The sequence below is a fragment of the Strigops habroptila genome, chromosome 6 (assembly GCF_004027225.2).
Source record: "Strigops habroptila isolate Jane chromosome 6, bStrHab1.2.pri, whole genome shotgun sequence".
NCBI lineage: Eukaryota > Metazoa > Chordata > Aves > Psittaciformes > Psittacidae > Strigops > Strigops habroptila.
Window position 1 is genome coordinate 76,361,992 of NC_044282.2, and position 19,470 is coordinate 76,381,461.

Below are 19,470 nucleotides of genomic sequence, written 5' to 3' on the forward strand. Positions count from 1 at the left end.
ATGTAACCTCAACTTCATTTACACAAAGTCAAACAAAAGTAACAAGCACTGTTAAAGCAAATATAACACTGGGAAAAGTGTCCTTGAAATCGACACTCTTTCAAAGACTCTAATGTTCTCACTATAATAATAATGTTATGTGGGTGTTATATGGAAGAAAAAGCAGCAAATTGAGCAGTGGTGTAGATGACTTTTCGCCTGGATTTCTGCAGAGAATTGGATATTTGACAAAGAAATGCAGATCTAGTTTACTTGTTATTTTGTGAAGCTTGGTTTGACTTGGGCTTTTCATTGTAAGGGTGTGGTTAAATCGGACTGTGGGTCTCTGAAGACTGGTCTGCTTTTAAATGTTTCAGTAGTTTGGAGTAGCCTAAGCTATGAAATATAACTATTGGTTTTCTTTATTGACAGAAAATCTGGCTTTGGTCATGTGATTAAATGCAATTAATTTATAAAGTGGGATAGTTTAAACAAAGGAAGAACTTACTTTTGAATCATCTACTGCCTATGGCTTGAGCCTGCAAACAACCACAGTGGGTCAGGAGCATCAGATGTTGCTGATCTAAGCAGATAACTACGTGACAGCAAGATTTAGTCATCCCTATAGAGAACTTCTTATGATGTAGTCCTGCCTATTATCTGTGGTTTTGCTTGACTCAGTACAGAATTGCAGCCCAAATTTTAAATTTGTGAGTAGTCATTTATCCTCTCTTGTCAGTTTACACTTTCGTGGTGCAGGTTGCTCAGTGTGTCACCTGAGGGTTGGATGTGTGCTGCTGGTGCTCCTTCTTCCTGTTCATCATGTACTGTCCCATGGCGGTGGCGAGTCAGTGTCTGAGCCCAGAGGTTCTGGTCAGGCCTGGTGACTGCAAGGTTAGAGCAGGCAGAAGCTTCACCCTGCAACTCTCACCCACTGCTGCCACCGGTGGGGCAGGGAGGGAGCCTGTAGCACAAGGTGTTGGGGCCAGTCCTGCTCAGTGGAGAAGAGCTGGAGCCAGTCCTTACCCTTCTCCCATCCAGCAGAACTGCTGTCGCGACTGGTTGCCCTTTCTGGGGGGCCAGATTTCACCTTATCCCACTGTTGTCTCTTGAATTTCAGTACGTGCTGGAGCAGCGCCCTCCAAGGTTTAGTAAAGCTCTTGGTGCTTGGGACTTTCTCCCATGTCTGTGCAATGATCTTTGATCATGTAGCTTTTCATTTAGAATTTCCCAGACTCTTGCAACCAAAAGACTTCTGTGGGAGATCTTTTAAGTTTCCCAAACAGGGGGCATATCAAATTGTTTAACTTCTGCCAAATCACTGAGAGAATGCATCAGTGTTTCTAATTATTCCTGACAGATGTCTCCTCCTCTTAGCACTGTAGGCTGCTAACCCTTTTTGAAACAACAGGATTCCCAGTGTTGGGACAGAATCAAGACTAAGGCACATGGCTTTTTGTTGTTTAAGGGTGAATGCAAAGTTTTGTTTTTTTTTTTTTTAAAGAAGTTACCCACACCTGCATATGTATCCACAGAATAAAGACCTGGACTGGTCAGAAGGACCCTGATAGTCCACAGCTGCTCGAATAGCTAATTTTTAGGAGTTTTTGTGTTTCTTTTCCTGGCTGTAAATAGAAGGGAGTCCAGTTGACTGTCATCACTCCACCAGGTGGGATCTAATACCTAAACAGCTTCAGTCTCAATGCCTGAATCCAGGCCTTGCCCAAGAAATGACAGGTTTAAGTAATTTGGCAATAAAGTGTTAACTGATTGTGTGGGAAGGTGCCTGAACAATACTGCCTGTTTTTTGTTTTGGTATTTCTAATCCATAATGGATTTTTAAATGTTGAATGTTAAAAGAGACTTGGAGAGAATGTGTTGGCCCCTTACTGGCAGGACATGCCTTGTTGTAGGGACTCGGGTCTCTATGGAGGCGTTGCAGGCAGACAGAGCTGGAGGAGAGTAACCCATTCCCTGTGGGAGCCACTGAGCCAGTCGCTCTGCTCTAAGGGAGGCTTCTCTGAGCAGCACTTTTGCCTTTGTATTCCTCTTGCTAAGAGGCAATATTTTATTGTTGTTATTAGGATATTTTATCATATTAGCTTTAGGCCTGTTTCCCACTTACGAAGACAACTTCAAACTTGGTCTCCCAAGGACTGGTGATGCCTTTCTCCTGTCTGTGATATCATGTGCGGATTTGTATGCGAACTCTCTGCTTTATCATCCAAATTTTTAATGAAAATACTAAATAGACCAAAGCCCAGGGCTGACCCCCATGATACCTCTTTTCAAAATATCTGTCTTGTTTGACAGTCAAACACTGATAATTGGATTTCTCAGTGCAGTATTTTATGCACCCGTTCATGCACCCACCTTATGGTAATTACAGCAAGACAGTATTTCCCTTGTTTGCTTATAGGAAAGTTGCACTGAATAGGGTTATGAGTCTTAAAAAGGCTAAGATATAACCTACCCCCTGCTCCCCTCTCTTCACTGATCCAGTTACCCTCTTAAAGGCATAAGAATGCTATGCCAGCATTTCTCCTTGAAAAACTCACATTGGCTGGTTTTTAGCACTGTGTTACTTTTTAGGTGCTTGTACATTTTTTTGGTGTCCTGTCCCCCTACCCTGTTGTACATCCTGGTACCTTTTCATGTTGAGTTGAGGCTGACCAGTGTGACCCTGAGCACTCCTCCTTTCACTACAGAAGTGGGGGGATACGGCAAGTGAGAAGCAGTTGGTAAAAGCACTGAGCAGAGGCAGAGGATTTGATTCTCCCTTTCCTGACCATCCGCTTGATTTGCTTTGTGACTTATTCCCTGCTCCTTTAGTACTACTTTCTCAAGAGAAGACACGTTTGCCACACAGGCACAGCGTGAGTTTTAATTAACCCACAGATTATTAAAGCAAAGCAAACCTAGCACGGACAGTTCTGTGATTTGTTGGTGTGCTTAATTTAGGTAGAATGAAGGGAGGCTTACCCTAGAGACCTTTCTTCCCTAGTCGCTCAACTTCTGCCACTGCTGCCCATCCATCACTCACCTCAGTCCACTGTTTTCAGGGTTGTGCAAATTATCAAAGAATGTGTGTTGTGTCAGGTTTTAACTTTTAAGTCTTGTTGCTTTAGAGGAGATGCCCTTGTCTGCACAACTACAGTTGTGCCACTATAAACATCCACCAAGAATGGGACACTTGGCCATCCTGACATGGGCTATCTTAAAGTAGATTCGTATCAGTCATGCCAATATATGAAAATGATAGATATTAGGAAAATCCAAAACAAAGCAAATGCAATGTAGTCAGGTGTCCTGCATGTATACACTGTGGTATTCCAAAACAATTCCCATGCAATCTTACTTGTCCGGGACTGTGCCTTTTTGTGATGGTTCCCAGGCTTGCTCAGTCTTTTTCTTACTGAGCCCTTCTTTTACTAATGAGTGGTTTGGCCATCGTAGATGAGAAAGACAGTGAGTTTGTAAATCCAGGGGCTGGAATCTGAAAGGGAATCTCAGTGGAGCGGTAGCAGTTGGTAACAGGTGAACTGTCATCCTGGAGAAGGTGAGAGTGTGCCTGCAACTTCAGGCAGCGAAGGTTGTAAAGAGGCTGCATAAGGACACTGGCGATGACTCACGTGTCCTCTTTAGATGCAGATTTGTGTAGTTAGCAGCAAAACAAAATAGCATGTCAGCACAGGATGCAGATGTGTTTCCACAACTCACAATGAAACTAGCTGGCTGGCCTTTGCAATTCATTTATCAAAGCATTTCCAGTTCCCATTTTGAGGCTAGAGGCTAATTATATATATAATTTCAGGAACACTACATGGTGCTCAGCTCAAATGATATTCAATTAAAAATAAATCTGAAGAGTGTCTGTTTGGGAGTATTAAGCATCCTAGGAGAATATTTGAAAACACTTTGTACATGCTGAATTAAACAGGAATTTTAGTTGCCGATTTGGATCTGGGAAGTGTACAGAGATGTTAATGCAAAGGATCAGTCCTCAGTTCACAACTTAGGTGCTAATTTGCCTGGGAGACCCTCCTATACTTTTTTTTGGCCGTTAGAAGTTAAACAGTGAAATCTGCTGCTGGCTGGGAATTGTTTTGTGTAATCCTATCCAGAAACACCTTTCTCTGAAAGGGGCCAGTAACAGCAGTTCAGAAGACAGGGTAAATATGATCTAATTCCAAACATGCTTATCGGTGTCTTGTGACACTAAATATTGGTCTGAGACCCAGATCACACGAAATGCTGTCTTTCCAGGCTTTAATAATAGTATAAATATTTACACAGGTTTTATATTAATTAGGATACATATGGGTGTTATTGACAGTAAAAAACAAAAGAAGTCCAATCCTTGTCAATCTTGCTCTGTTGTTGCCCTTGTCAGCTTACTAGAATTTGCAATTTTTTGAGGCAGAACTCTGTGGTCCTTAAGTCTGTGCCAAGAATTCATAAGGGAGAAGAGAAGGTTTTGGTTTTGGTTTTTTGGTTGGGTGGGTGGTTTTTTTTGGTTGGTTGGTTTTTTAAAACAACAACAAAAAAACCCTGGACACACTGTCATAGCTTCATATCTCAGTCACTTCCTTGTTTGCTGGGTAGTTCTGTGCAAACATGCTGCGTTAAAATGACAGTTCTCTGAGTTTACCCTTACCAAGCCAAGGCAGTTAGTATCTCTTTGGAGTCACGGCTATATGTCCTTTATTTCAGTTTTCTCTTACTAGCTGTAATATAGTCACTGAACAGCACTGAAGGATGCTTTGAGAAATATCCCATCCTATTTTTATTTACCTGATCATGTTAACAGCACAGAAACCTTTAAGAACAGCCTTCAGCAATAAGTACTTGGGCCCTGTGCAAAGCTTTGAGCACAGCCATATGAGTTATCTTCCTCTGTGCTCCTTCAAATCTATTTAAGTTCCCAGAGAAATTGTGGAATGTGATCAAGTAAATTTCAAGGCAATTTCCAGGCACTGCTTTTGGAGCCTGTGATGAATTGCAAATACGAAAGAACTCCTCCTCTCACAGCCATAAAAATATGTGCAATCCATCTGTACGAGAAACTGCAGGAGTGGCACTAACTTACTCTAAGGTGTCGTGGTTTAAGCCCTGCTGGTAACTCACAGCCATGCAGCTGCTCTCTCAGTTCCCTCCTTCTTCCCCACCCCGCTCCCAGAGGGATGGGGAGGAGAGTGGAAAGAAGGTAAAGCCCACAGGTTGAGATAAGAACATCCGGTAACTAAGGTATAATAGAATACTACTGCTACCACCAGTAATAGTGATGAGGGAAATAACAAGGGGAGAGAATATAAAACTAAAAGGGGAAAGGAAGAAAAAAACCAACTAAAACAATGAACACAAGTGATGCCCAATGCAATTGCTGACCACCTGCCAACCGATACCCAGCCTGACCTGAGCAGCGAAGTGGATTCCACTTCTTGCCTACAGATAACAATCCTGGCCCCAGCCAAGGACTGGGGATCAGTGGAGGAATTTTCCCTTCCAGCTGTGGTCGGTTCCTGTAGCCTCTGGGGAGGGTCTCCTTCTGCAGCTCTCTTCATACTGGTACTGCAGGCAACAGCTGAACCAGCACCATCCTGGAACCTATAGGGGATCAGTCATGGAAGTGTACTGAGTATTCCCATCTCCCATCCCAGGCTAGGTGCTCCCTCATCAGACCAAGGGCTCTGAGGATCCATGTTGAATTTGAGCCTCCTGTGACCAAATGTGATAGTGACTCAGCTTTATTTGAAGCAAAGGACAGCTAACACTAGCTATTCATATGCAGAATGTCCAGTGGAAGCCTGTGGGAGTTAAAATTTCATGGGGATAGACAGCTCTCTTGCTTCATGTAATGTTTGGCAGCACCAACTGCTTTAATTTTGACTTCAATGAGACCAGGCAGTTGGAATGCAAACTGCAGACGTGTTTCATGATTTTGCTATTTAAAAGACTGAGCAGGCAGTAGAAATAAATAAAGTAAGCTGAATTGTTAAAAAAAAAAATCATCATGAGGCCAGCCCCGAGCCAGGAACTGTGTGTGCCCACGAGCAATGCTGCAGGCTGAAATATCCATGGGGGAGATTCCCTCTGCCTTCTTAGTGGAAAAGTATTTCCGCCCCGTGAGCTTTGAGGATGGCTTTGATGGCAGGGAGAAGCAGTTTCTGTCACTGCACAGAAGGGTGAAGCTTCTGCTTTCCTGGCTGGGTTTGGAAGTGCTGTCAGTGCCGACATGTACCATAGGTAACATGTACCATAGGTAAGGATGAAATGTTGCCACTTATGTTAATGGGCAGCTCTGGTGCAGTGGGAAGCTGGATCCAGCCTTCATGCTGTGTGACAGGCCATCAAGAATATGTGTCAGACTGGATATGCTTTTACTGGTGGCCATAGGGAAATCTAGAAAATCAGAGGGCAGATGCTGCTCCTCATATTCACTCTTTCTCCTTTCCAGCAGCTTTCCCAGTCTCCAGTGTGAGAGAGAGCCCAGATGTGTTTAAAGCATCCTGGAATAAAGCAAACACGGCTTTGGGTGTCTTGGGAGGGGAAAATAGCAAGAGGAGCTACAGAAGCTCCAGCACAATTGGGATAGGAGAGATGGAAACTCCCAATAGAGTTGGACATTTGGGAATTGCATGTCAGACAAACACAGGATAAACACTACATACGAAACAAAGGCACCATAAGAAGAGGAGTGTGTGAAGGGCTGGTTTGTATGGGAAAGAGAGGTATGAAGACCCAAAAGGGAAAATGGCTGGACACAAAGATGAAATAAATGAAGGCATAAAGCAAAAGCAAGAAAACCGAGGCGGGGTGTGTGGGGGGGTGTGTGTGTGTAAAGCACAAGCCTTAGAAATAGTCTGCAGTTAAAAAAGAGGGGCGAAGGGAGAGAAGAAAGGGACTGTGGTCAAAGGAAAACACTTCAGAACAGGCAGCGAACCTGGAAAGGGTGTGAGGTTTAATGACACGTTAATGAGTCGCCACTAGTAGCAGAAATGTCCAGTGCTGGCTTGTGTAAACATGTGATGCGGCAGTGACCCAGTCTCTCTTCATCCTGCTCTTGGTGCCTGTGCTCCCCTAGTACATCTGCCTGCGCTAGGCTATGGTCCTGCCCCACCATCAGGGTGTTGGTGCACTGGCCAGGCTGAAGGGTCCCCAGTTTCCTTTATGCTTGTGGCAGTTCACTATGGTACAAATAAGTGATGTAAGCTGATTATGAATGTAAGCTATATTGACATAGGCACACTGAGTGGGAGAAGAAATTAACTTATGAAGTAAAGGTTTGCAGAGAAAATGTTTAGCAAAGACTTCTCTTTATTGATGTGGTCCATACTTTGAAAATGGAGAATGACCGATAAAGAAAAACTTGAGTAGAATAAGAATAAATTAAAAAAACCACCTAAATTAGTGGTTCCTGTAACACGTGCACACGATTGCCAAATAAAGAACTTCAAACTTGATGACAAAGCTGTATATAAGCTTGTATGATGAAATCCAAAGCTGGACAAACACAGCTTGGTTTTCATTTATAGTTTAAAGCCCATAATCTGTCCAACTTCATAAAGATTTTGACAAAATTGAGCCAAGTTTTGGCAGACCTTGGTTGAGTTATAGTTTCTGATGGAAACTATGCAAAAAGAATGGGCTTGTATGCCAAAGCAGACAAAGTTATGATTTTGACTGTGTTTAAGTTTGAGAGTTAAAGTCTAAACTCAAAATAAAATCAAACTTGGAGACTTCTGGGCAACAAAAGACAAAGTTAACAGGGGCTGCAGCATGCCTTTTTTTTTTTTTTTTTTTTTTTCTTTTTTTTTTTTTCTTTTTTGTGCCAGTCTGTGCTCCGTCTTTGTGGGGGCTTTTTGTGTTTACACATTGCCATAAATGAAAATTAAATACAGATTCTGCTCTGCCTTTTGTTTTCTTTTTAACAAACATCTGGAAACTCAGCTTGTATAATAAATAGGCCTTAGCAAGTAGGTTTTGCTCTACAGCATCTCTTTTGGGAATAGTTATATTAATACTGGCTCTGCTCTAGAGGAGTACATCAGCTGTTTTCCCGTTGCAGATGTTGTCCTGGAGAAGGCCATGCATAAGTGCATTCTGAAGCCATTGAAGGGCCATATTGAAGCAATGTTAAAAGAGTTTCATACAGCGGATGGTTCTTGGAAACAGCTAAAGGAAAACCTGCAGTTGGTGCGGCAGAGGAATCCTCAGGAACTGGGTGTGTTTGTTCCAACACCAGACTTTGTGGACATTGAAAAGATTAAAGTCAAGTTCATGACCATGCAGAAAATGTATTCACCTGAAAAAAAAGTCATGCTGCTGCTGCGAGTTTGCAAACTGATTTACACTGTTATGGAGAATAACTCAGGTATGGTGCTTCTCATGGTTCAAGTTCACTGATATTCCAAACCTGGGGTTATCTTTTGGTGGAAGAAATCACCCGATTCTGCAGATATGTCTCCTTATCCTGGAGCTCTCATGGCATCTCCTTGCCCTTTTGAGAGGGAGTCTTTCTCTCTCCTTCTTTCCTGGCCTCTCTGATGCACCTGGAAGCACACTTTACAAATTCAATGAGAAACAAAGTTGTGAGGCAGTTTAAAAAAACCCAGTTTTGCTTAACTGTAGGCTTCTGAAGTTGGCTGTTGTCCTATGAGCCTGGAATTTGACACTGGTAGTAAATTAGTATTTTTCTGGAAATTGTAATAGAGCTAACACCCCATATTTAGCTATAGTAATTCAATAGGGTGTATGCAATAAGACAACTAAAAGGTTCTGTGTTCATGGGTGAAGGAAAGCAGCCTTTGATCCAGTACTTTTGGCTTGCCATGCCTCTGAATGTCTTCATTTGGACACTTTCTTTCCTGTTTTTGGAACAGAAATAACATCCATGTAGCAAGCATTGAAACGTGACCTTGAAACCTGGATAATGAAATGGAACTACAGACTAGTCCAGACCTGCTGAGTACTCATGGGCACAATTAAAATGCTGTGCCACATGGCGTGAATTCATAGGTGCAGCTCTGTTGCCTGTCGTCTGACCATACACTGCTGTGGCAGGTCAGGAGCTGAAGTGAAGCAACGCTGTTGGTTATGGGAAGTTTTTTTTCCCTAAGCAAGTATAAGCTGCTTCAGGTGGTTGGCAGTTTTCTTCCTAAGTGGGCATTGGATGTGCAGCTGGGTCCAGTGCTGGTCAAGATGCCAACTTTCTTTTGAGATTTGAGATGAATGGTGAAAGCTTGTGCCTATTGAAGACCCCCACGCTCTTTTGCAAGATTCAGGTCCAAGCTCCTGCCCAGCTTATTATTTCTGTGCAAAATCCTGTGTTTTAAAATGGATATAGGAATCCACATCAATTTTACCTCATTGAGTAAGGTGTTTCCAACATACAGAAGAAAAATACTGAGAGGCTGCTGCCAGTTAACTGTTGCACTGAGGGGCTTGGGCTAAGATGTGGTAAATGCTTCTTTGGTTGTCTTGTTTTGTCATACGAAGTTTAGAAAACATGGCATTGACCCCGCAGCTGTTTGAGTGTCTGACAGCCAGATAGTAGCATAATATCTGGAGAGTATGTCTTACCCTCTTAGCTGGTGTAACTTTAGGTATCAGCCCCTCAGTCATGTGGAGTTTCACCAAAGTTTAAGTTGGCTCCTGCTCACACCAGTTACACCACGAACAGTTTGGCAAGACCCAGAGATCTGGCCGCATAGTGTTTTCTAAACAGAAAGTTTAAATGCAGTAAAAGTGGTAGGAGTAGACAGACCTAGGTACAGCACAGTCCCTGTGTGTTAGCTGTGTGCTGCCATTGCTGATGATTCTTCACTGGCTAGTTGGGAATTACATGAGGCTTTGCTCACTGGTGTTTCTAACTATGCTCTGTCAAGGAAATGAGCTGAGTTTTTATGTCAAATCTAACAGGCTTTTACATTCAGGCTTCTCTGCTGGAATTCAGACCTAGAAACTGGTATATGTGGCTGGATCCTTCCAGAAAGTGGATGTCATCCCTGTATGTGTAAAGAAAACGCCTATTCATCACGTTTCTTAGCCAGTGATAGAAGTGCAGGTGGAGGTCAGATCAGACAGGCATGGCAACCTTGTGTGAGTTCACCAGTTGAGCTGATGCCAAGGTGAGCCCAGTCTTTAAATTCCCTTGCATGCCTCAAGGTGTGCATCATCAGATTTGTGCTAGTTAGAAGTACAAGATGAAGCTGGTGGCAGAGTCCCGTCCAGTGAGTGTCAGATGATGTTCTCTTTTCTGCACATCAGTAACAGGAGGCTCTGGAGTAATACAAATGTACTGGACAATGAAGATGGCAAAGTAATGCTTTCCCTTCAAACATTGAAATGGGTAAAAGAGTGTGGTTCGTCTATCACTGTCTGTGTTCCCTTCAATCCAGGGAGGCTGTATGGAGCTGATGATTTCTTGCCTGTGTTGACATATGTACTAGCCCAGTGTGATATGCTAGAACTGGATACTGAAATTGAATACATGATGGAATTGCTGGATCCATCTTTGCTGCATGGAGAAGGTAATCATTTATTTATATTTATTAGAATTGAGTGAAGGACTAGGGAAGGGGGAATTCTTCCTCATAGTGCAGTTGCTGTTAACCTTGTTTGAGCAGAAATCCTTTCAAGGGGAGTCTAAAATAGAGGCATGGTGACAGCAAATAAACACATACACTGTGCAGGTGCCAAGTGTGGTTATCTCCTGTGCCTGAAAATATCCTGAGAGTATTTATAGGGCCACAGCATTCAGTTAAATTGTGAGACAAGTAATGGGACTTGGGTTAGGCGCTTTGTAAAAACTTCTGGGGAATTCTCTGCCCCTATGGGAGAAGTGCTTTTGAGAATATTGACCCCCTTAATGATTGCTTCTTCCCACTATTTGCTTCTCACAAAGTACTTTTATGAGCCCTAGGAATATGTTTCCTAAGGCACGCTTGAATGATGGCTGAAGTCCACTAGAGGCCAGGAAATCTCCCTTCTTTCTGTTTTCAGGGTGGTGTTTTTAACAAAGAGGTATTCTGCAAGTTCTTGGTAGGCCCCAGAATGTACCAGTTTATGAGGAAGTATAAAGGTTCTTGTGACCAAGCTCAGCTGTGAGTTTAAGCATATGTGTATGTTTCCCATTCCTGCTGTCTCTTGGCTTCCTGAAATTGCTGTATCCTTTTACATGCTGGTATGCATGAGAGAACTGTGCCAGGACTCCCCCAATTTGGCACTAGTCTGTTCCCTGCTTTGTGTACAGAGCATCCTCTGGTGCATTGTTTAGGAATCTTAGGAAAATAGTTGAGACGTGAAGCTGGAGATCATTAACATGCTTGAAAGGCAGAAACATCTATTGGACTAGTAAGTCATGTTGGTTTTAATGTAGCAAAAGAAGTCTGTCTATTGGCTGGCCCTGTCTTTGGCACCAGCTGAAATATACTGTGCAGTAAAAATCATTTATTGCTTTGGGGTTGTGCAGTTCAAATGTAACGTATTGTCCAGTGTGTCTCATGGGTCTTGCATGGATTTTATGTATTGAACTTGTTGCAGAGCTAAAGGCCAGAAGGATGCTACCAGTAATACAGAAAATACTACGTGAGCATAGAATGCATCTTTGAATGACTCCATGAATAGACTGTGCTGCCTCTTAACTGGACACTCCTACTCAAATAGTTTACTTTAAACAGAGTGAGAGAAACAAATGACAGCATGTCTTTTGTTTCTCCTGGTTGTTGAGGACTATTACCTCCTCTTGAGACTCCTTTTCCTTCGTGACCTGTAGCTGCTTTTGTACATAGGCAGCTCTGTTGTGACTTTAATTTGTTCTCCATCATGTAATAAGGGTGAAGTATGGAAGACTGCACATGTCACCTCCTGAACTAGTCGGACACTATGGGGAATGCTAAAAAGGTGACAAGCACAGTCTTCCTTTTAAAAAAAAAAAGGAAACTCTTTGGAATGCTTCCAAGGTACAAATCGTACACTGTTGTTGCGTTACTTCTACTAAAGGTGGTTGCTTTCAAGTTCCTGAACAGTGGTAGATTGCGTTTCACTTTGTTTAAACAGCCATGTTTGTTTCATCCCCACTTGAGGCTTGGGAAGAAAACAAACCAGTGTTTGGAAATTTTTTTTGGAAGAAAACTCATGTTTCAACTTTGTAAAAATACTCAGGAGTAAGGGAGTGACACCACTCATATAAGTAACGAGCTATCCCAGCACTAGTGGACTCAGAGTTAGATACTATTGCACCACTTGATAATATGGGGCAGCCACCGTATGTCTTAGCAGCTGAGAACACACCATCCAGTATTTTGCAAGCCAGTGAGCTGGGGGTTTTTTTATGTATAAGTGTTTTGGCAATAGAAGCACAGGGACTTTCAGTGATATATGTGTGGGTGTGTATAAAGAAATTGTTGTTTGTACTTCTGTCTGACCAGTCAGAACTAGCATGGTGTTTGTGACCACTCTGAGAAGTTCTTCCCTTTCTGTCCTTCACAGGAGGCTATTATTTGACAAGCGCTTATGGCGCACTTTCACTGATCAAGAACTTCCAGGAAGAACAAGCTGCCCAACTGCTAAGTTCAGAAGCCAGAGACACTCTCCGGCAATGGCACAAGAGGAGGACAACTAACAGGACGATACCTTCAGTTGATGATTTTCAGGTAGAGCTTAGGGCTGAATTAAAAACCAGGGGATGATTGTTTTATTGGAAATCCCCATTTGAGAGGTATGATTCGTAATGAATCCTTTGGGGCCCCAAACGGAGTGAAGCAGTACTGAGAATATGGCTGGCAAATTTGCCTTGGTTTTGAAGCCTTGGCACTTTATTATAATAGATCTTGATCATGAATGTCTGAAGAAAACACTAAATAATGGAGCTTTCCCACCTACCCTCCCTTCTATTTAAGTCATTCAGAGTGAGACAAACTGACTCATATCTTAGATTCAGCTTCTTTGTATGCTTTACTGTTAAAAAGAATAAATCCAGATTTCCAGCGGTGTAAGTCTGCACAACTTCCCAGTAGCTAATGGTGGCATACAGCAGGTAATAGAGAGGAGAGGTGGGAGAAAAGCTTGCCTACAGTTCTAGAGTTTAAGCAAGGAGTAGAGTTCTATACAATGGATGTCTTCATGTTTGTTTGTGTTTGTTTTTTTTTTTTCCTCTCCTCCATTTCTTACTGCTCTTTCAGAGTAGGGCAGTAACTTCAACTGAAGAATGACAAAACAGTCGGGATTGCTTCATCTTTTAAAACCAGGCCTGCATGTCTTTCATTAGTATGCTGTTGACTGACTGTTCAGATGCACCAGCTTGTGGACTGAAGCAAGGAGGATGTTGGAATTGAGAAGAAAGGATTTATTCCTTTGTGTTCAGTTGTTTACAGTTCATACCACAGCACAAAGTTGCCAGAGAGGCTAATGACAACTGTCAATTAGATATGATGTAGTTAAAAGCTTGAGAAATGAAGGTGTGGGGTCATCAGGAGATTATGAAACCTTTCAGTTGAGGCTCCTTCTGCTTTATCAGTGTCCGTGCAAGCAAATACAGCACCATACTGAACACGAACGAGTTGGGAGAAGAAGCAGTCTTCCACAGTTTGCCTCTCTTAGGAAGAGGAGAACTGATTATCAGAAAATCCAGACTATGGCCAGTGCACAAAGCTAGTCCATCTTACTGTGATCCATTTTATATTGTGCTTACCGGTAGTTAGGTGTCAGATTCAACTAGCTTGAGTCTTTGCTCTTTCTAGCAAAACACTACACTTCTTGTAGCAAAACTCATCACCTTGTATTTCTGCTGGATAACTAAATGATGGAAGATTCTTTCGGCAGGATTTTGTATTCCCTTTCACCTTCTCTTCCTCAGCAAATGAACTTCAGCCAAGCTAACCGAACAGCTGGATGTGGGAAGATGCAGGGGGGCATGGGAAGAGCTGGCACCAAGTGTGTCCAGTGCTTTTGCTTCTTATGTCTCTTTAAGAGAGACCCTCGAATCAGTAAGATCACATCACTTCCAGGCTATGCTTGGCACAAATTCAAGCATTTTGCTTCCTGCTCAGAATGACAGTTTTCCATCTGCTTTTTCCACATACTGCAATCCTGAAATGAAGCACCTTCCCTACAACCAGTGTGTGACACAACTTCAGCTCGACTTGTCTTTCCCACATTGAACCGGGGTGTGATCACTGCATTTCTGTGATGCAGTCTCACAGCCTTATCAGGTTTGGGGCCATGGAAGGCCTTCCTCCTCCCTCCCTCAAAAGGATGGAAAAGCAAAAAAACCTATATTTTGATGATTATTAAATACAACTTTCTGATACTGCATAAATTTGATACTTGGAATATGAGTTACAGGCATTTGTGCAAACTTCAGCCCCTCCTTGATGCAATCTTGTCCATCTAAAAGCACATGCATTTAAAACCAGGTCTTCTGTGTGTTAGCTACATTAGAAACTAAAATTATAGTGTGTTTTGTCTTGTCTAGGCCTGATTTTTTTCATTATTTCTTCACACTGGGTAACAAAAATGGATTACTTCTATTCAGTCAGGTTCAGTCCCACTGGTTTAAATGCTTCAGTGTTTGTCCACAAGCTATCAAAAAACCCACAGAAACCAACTTTATTAAAGAGTAATCTTTGGAACTTAAGTCATGAACATTCTTCTCAGTCTTAGCTTTTAACAGCTTGTTTTTATGAAATGTAAACTTTTACCATTGTGATTTAACGTGCTTAATTTATTCAGCATACATAGTTACATAGCTCAGTCAGTAAGCAGGTCTTTCTCACTGTCTTTTTTCCCCACCTTCTTTCATTTTACTGCTTTTTGATCTTTAATTGCAGTTAATCTCTTTCAAAGTAAAGCACGTGGCAGGAGGCTGCCTTGTGTGGGGTTTTTGTTTTGTTTTTCCAGTTGTGGCTTTTGATTTTACTTTTGAAATGCTTTTTTAAAGGTATAACTGCATTTCCTTGTAGGGCATAGTTAGAATTTGTCCATGTTATCAGTTGGGGTCATGTGTCAATTCCAACAAAGAAGAAAGATCCAGCTTTTGCCTCAAGATCAGATGCATCTACCTTAATGTCGCAGAGTAAATTTTCTTTCTGCATCCCTCTATGCCTTACTTCTAAAAAAGAAAATGCTGTGACATGAAACTTGGTTACATCAGGTTTAGACAACAAATTGCCACTTGTTAACATGATGAAAGTGTCCCACATGAGGATGGATTACGTTTTGCATGCTGCAGCATAAGAGTAAAACCAGTTTATCATGCAGTAGCTTGTGGATCAACACCCTTGTGTGCTGCTGACAGAGGATTTTTTTTCTTTTTCCTTCTCACTAACATACTGTGTGAAGCTTCTGTTCTGTAGCATTAACCAGCAGCGGTGCCTCATCTCTTGGGTGTGCCGCCTCAGACATTTATTTTGATGGACAATGTTTTGTTTCCTAGTAAGGCCAAACATCAAGTCCCACTAAAAGCACTGGCCTGTTCCATGTGGTTTTAAGGTTGTGTCTGTTCATTCTTCATTGTAGGGTTAGAATGTAAGCCAAGGAAAGGAGAGTGTCATCTTAGGAATTTCTCTTATGCCCGCCACAGACTTGCCACAGTTTTACCACCATCACAATTCACAAGGTGGCTGTAATGCACAGGAATCACTGATGTGTGTTTCCCACCTAGAACATGGAGAGACTTGCTGTTTGTTGCTGACTCCTCAGCTTTCAGAGGATGAGTTTTGTTTTTTTGAATTTGATGTCTGTTTTCTCATTCTACAGAACTACCTTCGTGTTGCATTCCAGGAAGTTAACAGTGGATGTACAGGAAAGACCTTGCTCGTAAGACCATACATCACTACCGAAGATGTATGTCAGCTTTGTGCTGAAAAGTTTAAAGTGGACAATCCAGAAGAATACAGCCTGTTTCTTTTTGTTGATGACACGTGGCAGCAACTGACAGAGGATACCTACCCTCAGAAGATTAAGGCAGAGTTGCACAGCCGTCCGCAGCCCCAGGTCTTTCACTTTGTCTACAAGCGCATTAACTGTGATCCATATGGTGCCATTTTTCAAAACAGTGATGACTCAGCTTCTTAAAACCAGCAACTCATTGCTTAATTCCTGTTCCTTGTTAACTGTTGAAAACATCTTTCTCAGCTGCCTTCCTTAGGACCTAAAACACGTCTAAAACCATAAATGCCTAGTAAAACGCGCAGACACTTGTAGCATTGCTTACAAGACCCCATGTAAACCATGCATATGGCCAGTTGTGCAGAATATTCCACCAGCGTGTTTCAGTAAACAGCCCATGAAGCTGAATTTCTTGTACCGGACTCTTTTGAAGCATCTTATACTGTGGCCCTTTGCAGGTCTTTTGCTGTAGTGTGCAAAAATCTATTTTCTTACACTCATCCTTTAGCCAAATGTCATTTTGATTTTAAATATATGTATGCTAGACAAGTATTTCAGTAAACTGGCTGGTATGATCTCAGTTTCACCAGCATGAGTTTGACAAGACTGTCCGATGCAGGGCATCAGTTAACTCCTGATTACCTGGATGATTGCATCCTTTCCCAAGTTTTTAATTACAGAATCACCATGTTTATATATATATATCTCTCTCTCATAGAAATTTTATAGCAGTTGCAGGTAAACTGTCAGGGTTGGGTTTTGAAATATTTTTTTAACTATAAAGTATTCTATAATTATGCATGTGATTTTAACATTTAATATACAAGAATAAATCTCTTGCTGGTTTTAGAGTATTGCATTAAAAGTCTTGTGGTTTCTCTTCTTTTCCTGTCACAGGAGAGTTCTCACGAAACTTCTGTTATCTGTAAGAAGATGGTAACATTGGCACTGGCAATTTCAGTGCCTTTATCTGAATTTGATGTACTGTTATCTGGATTATTTTTTATATGCATTGTTTTAGTCAGAACTTGGGGGTTGGAAGAGGAAATTGAAAGAAAAGGTTATAGAGAAGGGGCAGAGAAAGAATGTAGAGAACATGATTTAGGATTAAAATGTGTCAGTCTGCTGGTTCAGGCTCCTTGCAAAAAACAAGTGAAGATGGTTGGTAAAGAACTTCTATGTAAGTAGTATTGTAGATTTGCAGAGGGATTTGACAACACCTATCTCAGACACTGTTTATGTTAGCAGAGGATTAAATACATCAGTAAGGTGAAGGAGATCTCTTAACTATTTTGTATAGTCTGTCACCAACATCAGAATGTATCTTGGACTGAAGAATGTGTTGTAGCATTTCATGATTCTAAGTTACTCAGTAGGTGAGATGTGAAAGTAAGTCCTACATATGCAGAGATAAAATGTGTGTTCTACACATGTTCTATAGATCTTAGATTTATCTTGGATAAATCTATAGGTTTATCCAAGATAACCAATGCTGTGGGTCATGCTGTGGACCCTAATCATGTCAATTAGGGCTACTCTTTAGAAGGACATGGGGTTCTCCCCAAGTCTGCTGTGAGCAGTGTAACACAAGGCAGATGATTACAAAAATGTTATGAGAAGCATGTGTATTGTACATAGAGAAATGTGTAGCATTTTTGTCAGTTTGCCATATATCTGAAACTCTTTGACACGTTTGTATTTCATTTTGTAAATGGTGAGTTTTGCACATAATACATGGTAATACCGAACTATAATTTAGGATGTTGTGTGCTGTGGTTTTTGGGGTGGGTTGTGGGTTTTTTTCTTTTTTAAGAAGTGGTTCGCACTTGAATGTTTTGTGTATCAGTAGACTCTGCTGCTGCTGTGTTTTATACTGCTCATCCCTTTTTAAACTCTCTGGAAAGGAAGGATGCAATAACATTAGTTAGCATGCTTGACCTGAACAGTCAGTAGAAGCAAGCAGGCATGTATCTTGACTGCCGAACCATTTCTTGTGAAGTTAAGAATGACAGTAAGTGCTAAAGAAAATTTTGCTGTTTTCATATGATGGGAAGGACTCAAGCAGAGAGGCAAAGTATTAAGAAACTCAGAATTTCAGGCATGAAATTGAAGGGAAAAGAGTGCAAAGAGTGCAAAAAGGGAAATGCCTGGTCAAACCAACTCACGAGGATTCTGCTGTCTTGTGCAATTGTTTCATTTGAAAATTAGAATATTTTATTCACTGTGTTGTGCAAAACACTTCTCATAATGCCAGGAAACAAGACAGAAGAACGTTGGAAGACATTTGGACTTGTTAAAACAAGCTCTTTCATCTTCTCCAATGCAAAATATTTGATGTTACAACACACTGAAAAGCATGAAAAAAACAGTGAAGGTGTTCTCTCTTTATTGCTCCCTTCTTTTTGAAGTAAGAGAACTGGAATGGCTAAGGGAAATAAAGCTGGGTGCAATACATCCCTCATCTTACTAATAAAACGGGTTTAACAGAAAAAGTAACACTACATGAGGGGATTATTTGTGAATTCACAGAAAGTACATGTTGAAAAACCCTAAAATACCACCATGTCCTTTCGCCGTGTTGTCTTATTTTACATCCTTAGGGCATCATCCCCCCCTTGCAGTCTCAGCCGGATGAGGGGCGTATCAGCCCGGTTTAAACCCAGATGGCGTTTGGTGCCGCTCCTATAGCTCTGGCCAGGACCGCGGAGGGCGGGGCGCGAGGGAACGCGGCGAGCGGCTCGAGCAGAGGGGGCTCTATTTGCCTCAGAACGCTCTTTGCTGGCGACTGTTCCTGCCGCGCCGGAAGAGGCCCTGGGGTGGCGGGAGCGCTTCCGGGGCGGTGGCAACAGCGTTACAAGTTGCAAGTAGCGCCCTAGGAGGCCATGGTCCAGCCCAGTTACGAGGGGTTTTATGCTTCCACGCTCAGTGGTATTTGACAGGAGCGCTTGCTTTGTTCTTTTTAGGAGAAGCTTTACCAAGAGGAGCATAGGTTTGTCTCATCAGGGGAGCAGAGAGAAGACATTTCCAGAAAGCTTAGCGGGGCTTCCAGATGGATGGAGGAGGAGGGCTCTGCAGCTGCAACTAAGATACTGCTGTGTGTATTCAGGATACCAGGCGCTGTCCTTTACATGGAAATGTCTGCACAGGCTGACTGAGGATCGATCCACCTCGATCCTTTGTAATCTTGTTTTTGCAAGTCTCCCGCTTCTCTAGCATTTTAGACAGAATAAAACACAAAGTTCTTGCAGTTGTGGATGAGCAGCTTGAGCAGTAAGTGCAGAAGTAACTCCCTGTCCTGCAGCCCATCCTTCTCCACCTTTTTCTCCTTGTGCCCGTGACAGGCTTTACCCCCATCTGTGTCCCGCTCCCTGTCTTTCACTTTGTCCTGCCTCCCTGTCCATTTTTTAATCTCTCTGTATCGCCGTGTCCTGGTCCTTGTCTCTGTCTTTATTTTCCTTCTGCCCTGATACTTCTCTCCACCTCTGTCCTGCTTCCTGCCCCTGTTACTTCTGTCTCTCCTTCTCTGCCTGCTGCCTGTCCCCTCATTCCTTGCTATGCCTCCCCATCCAGCCGCCTCTCCCTTTTTCCCTTTCTCTCCTC

The 19,470-nt window shown here is 42.2% G+C and overlaps 1 protein-coding gene across 8 annotated transcripts in view; it reads left to right on the forward strand.

The window, feature by feature from the left end:
- The window catches only part of RIN2 (Ras and Rab interactor 2), an 82,397-nt gene extending 64,773 nt beyond the window's left edge, over positions 1 to 17,624 (forward strand). For 7 of the 8 annotated variants that reach the window (XM_030489133.1, XM_030489131.1, XM_030489135.1 and 4 more), the window contains 4 exons: positions 8,048 to 8,353; positions 10,380 to 10,511; positions 12,472 to 12,635; positions 15,739 to 17,624. In XM_030489133.1, the coding sequence (XP_030344993.1) occupies positions 8,048 to 8,353; positions 10,380 to 10,511; positions 12,472 to 12,635; positions 15,739 to 16,056 (920 nt within the window). In that variant the 3' untranslated portion in view covers positions 16,057 to 17,624. Of the gene's footprint in view, positions 1 to 8,047; positions 8,354 to 10,379; positions 10,512 to 12,471; positions 12,636 to 13,163 lie in introns of all 8 variants that reach the window. The other variant, XM_030489138.1, reaches the window with a different exon arrangement.
- Positions 17,625 to 19,470: the final 1,846 nt, after the last annotated feature.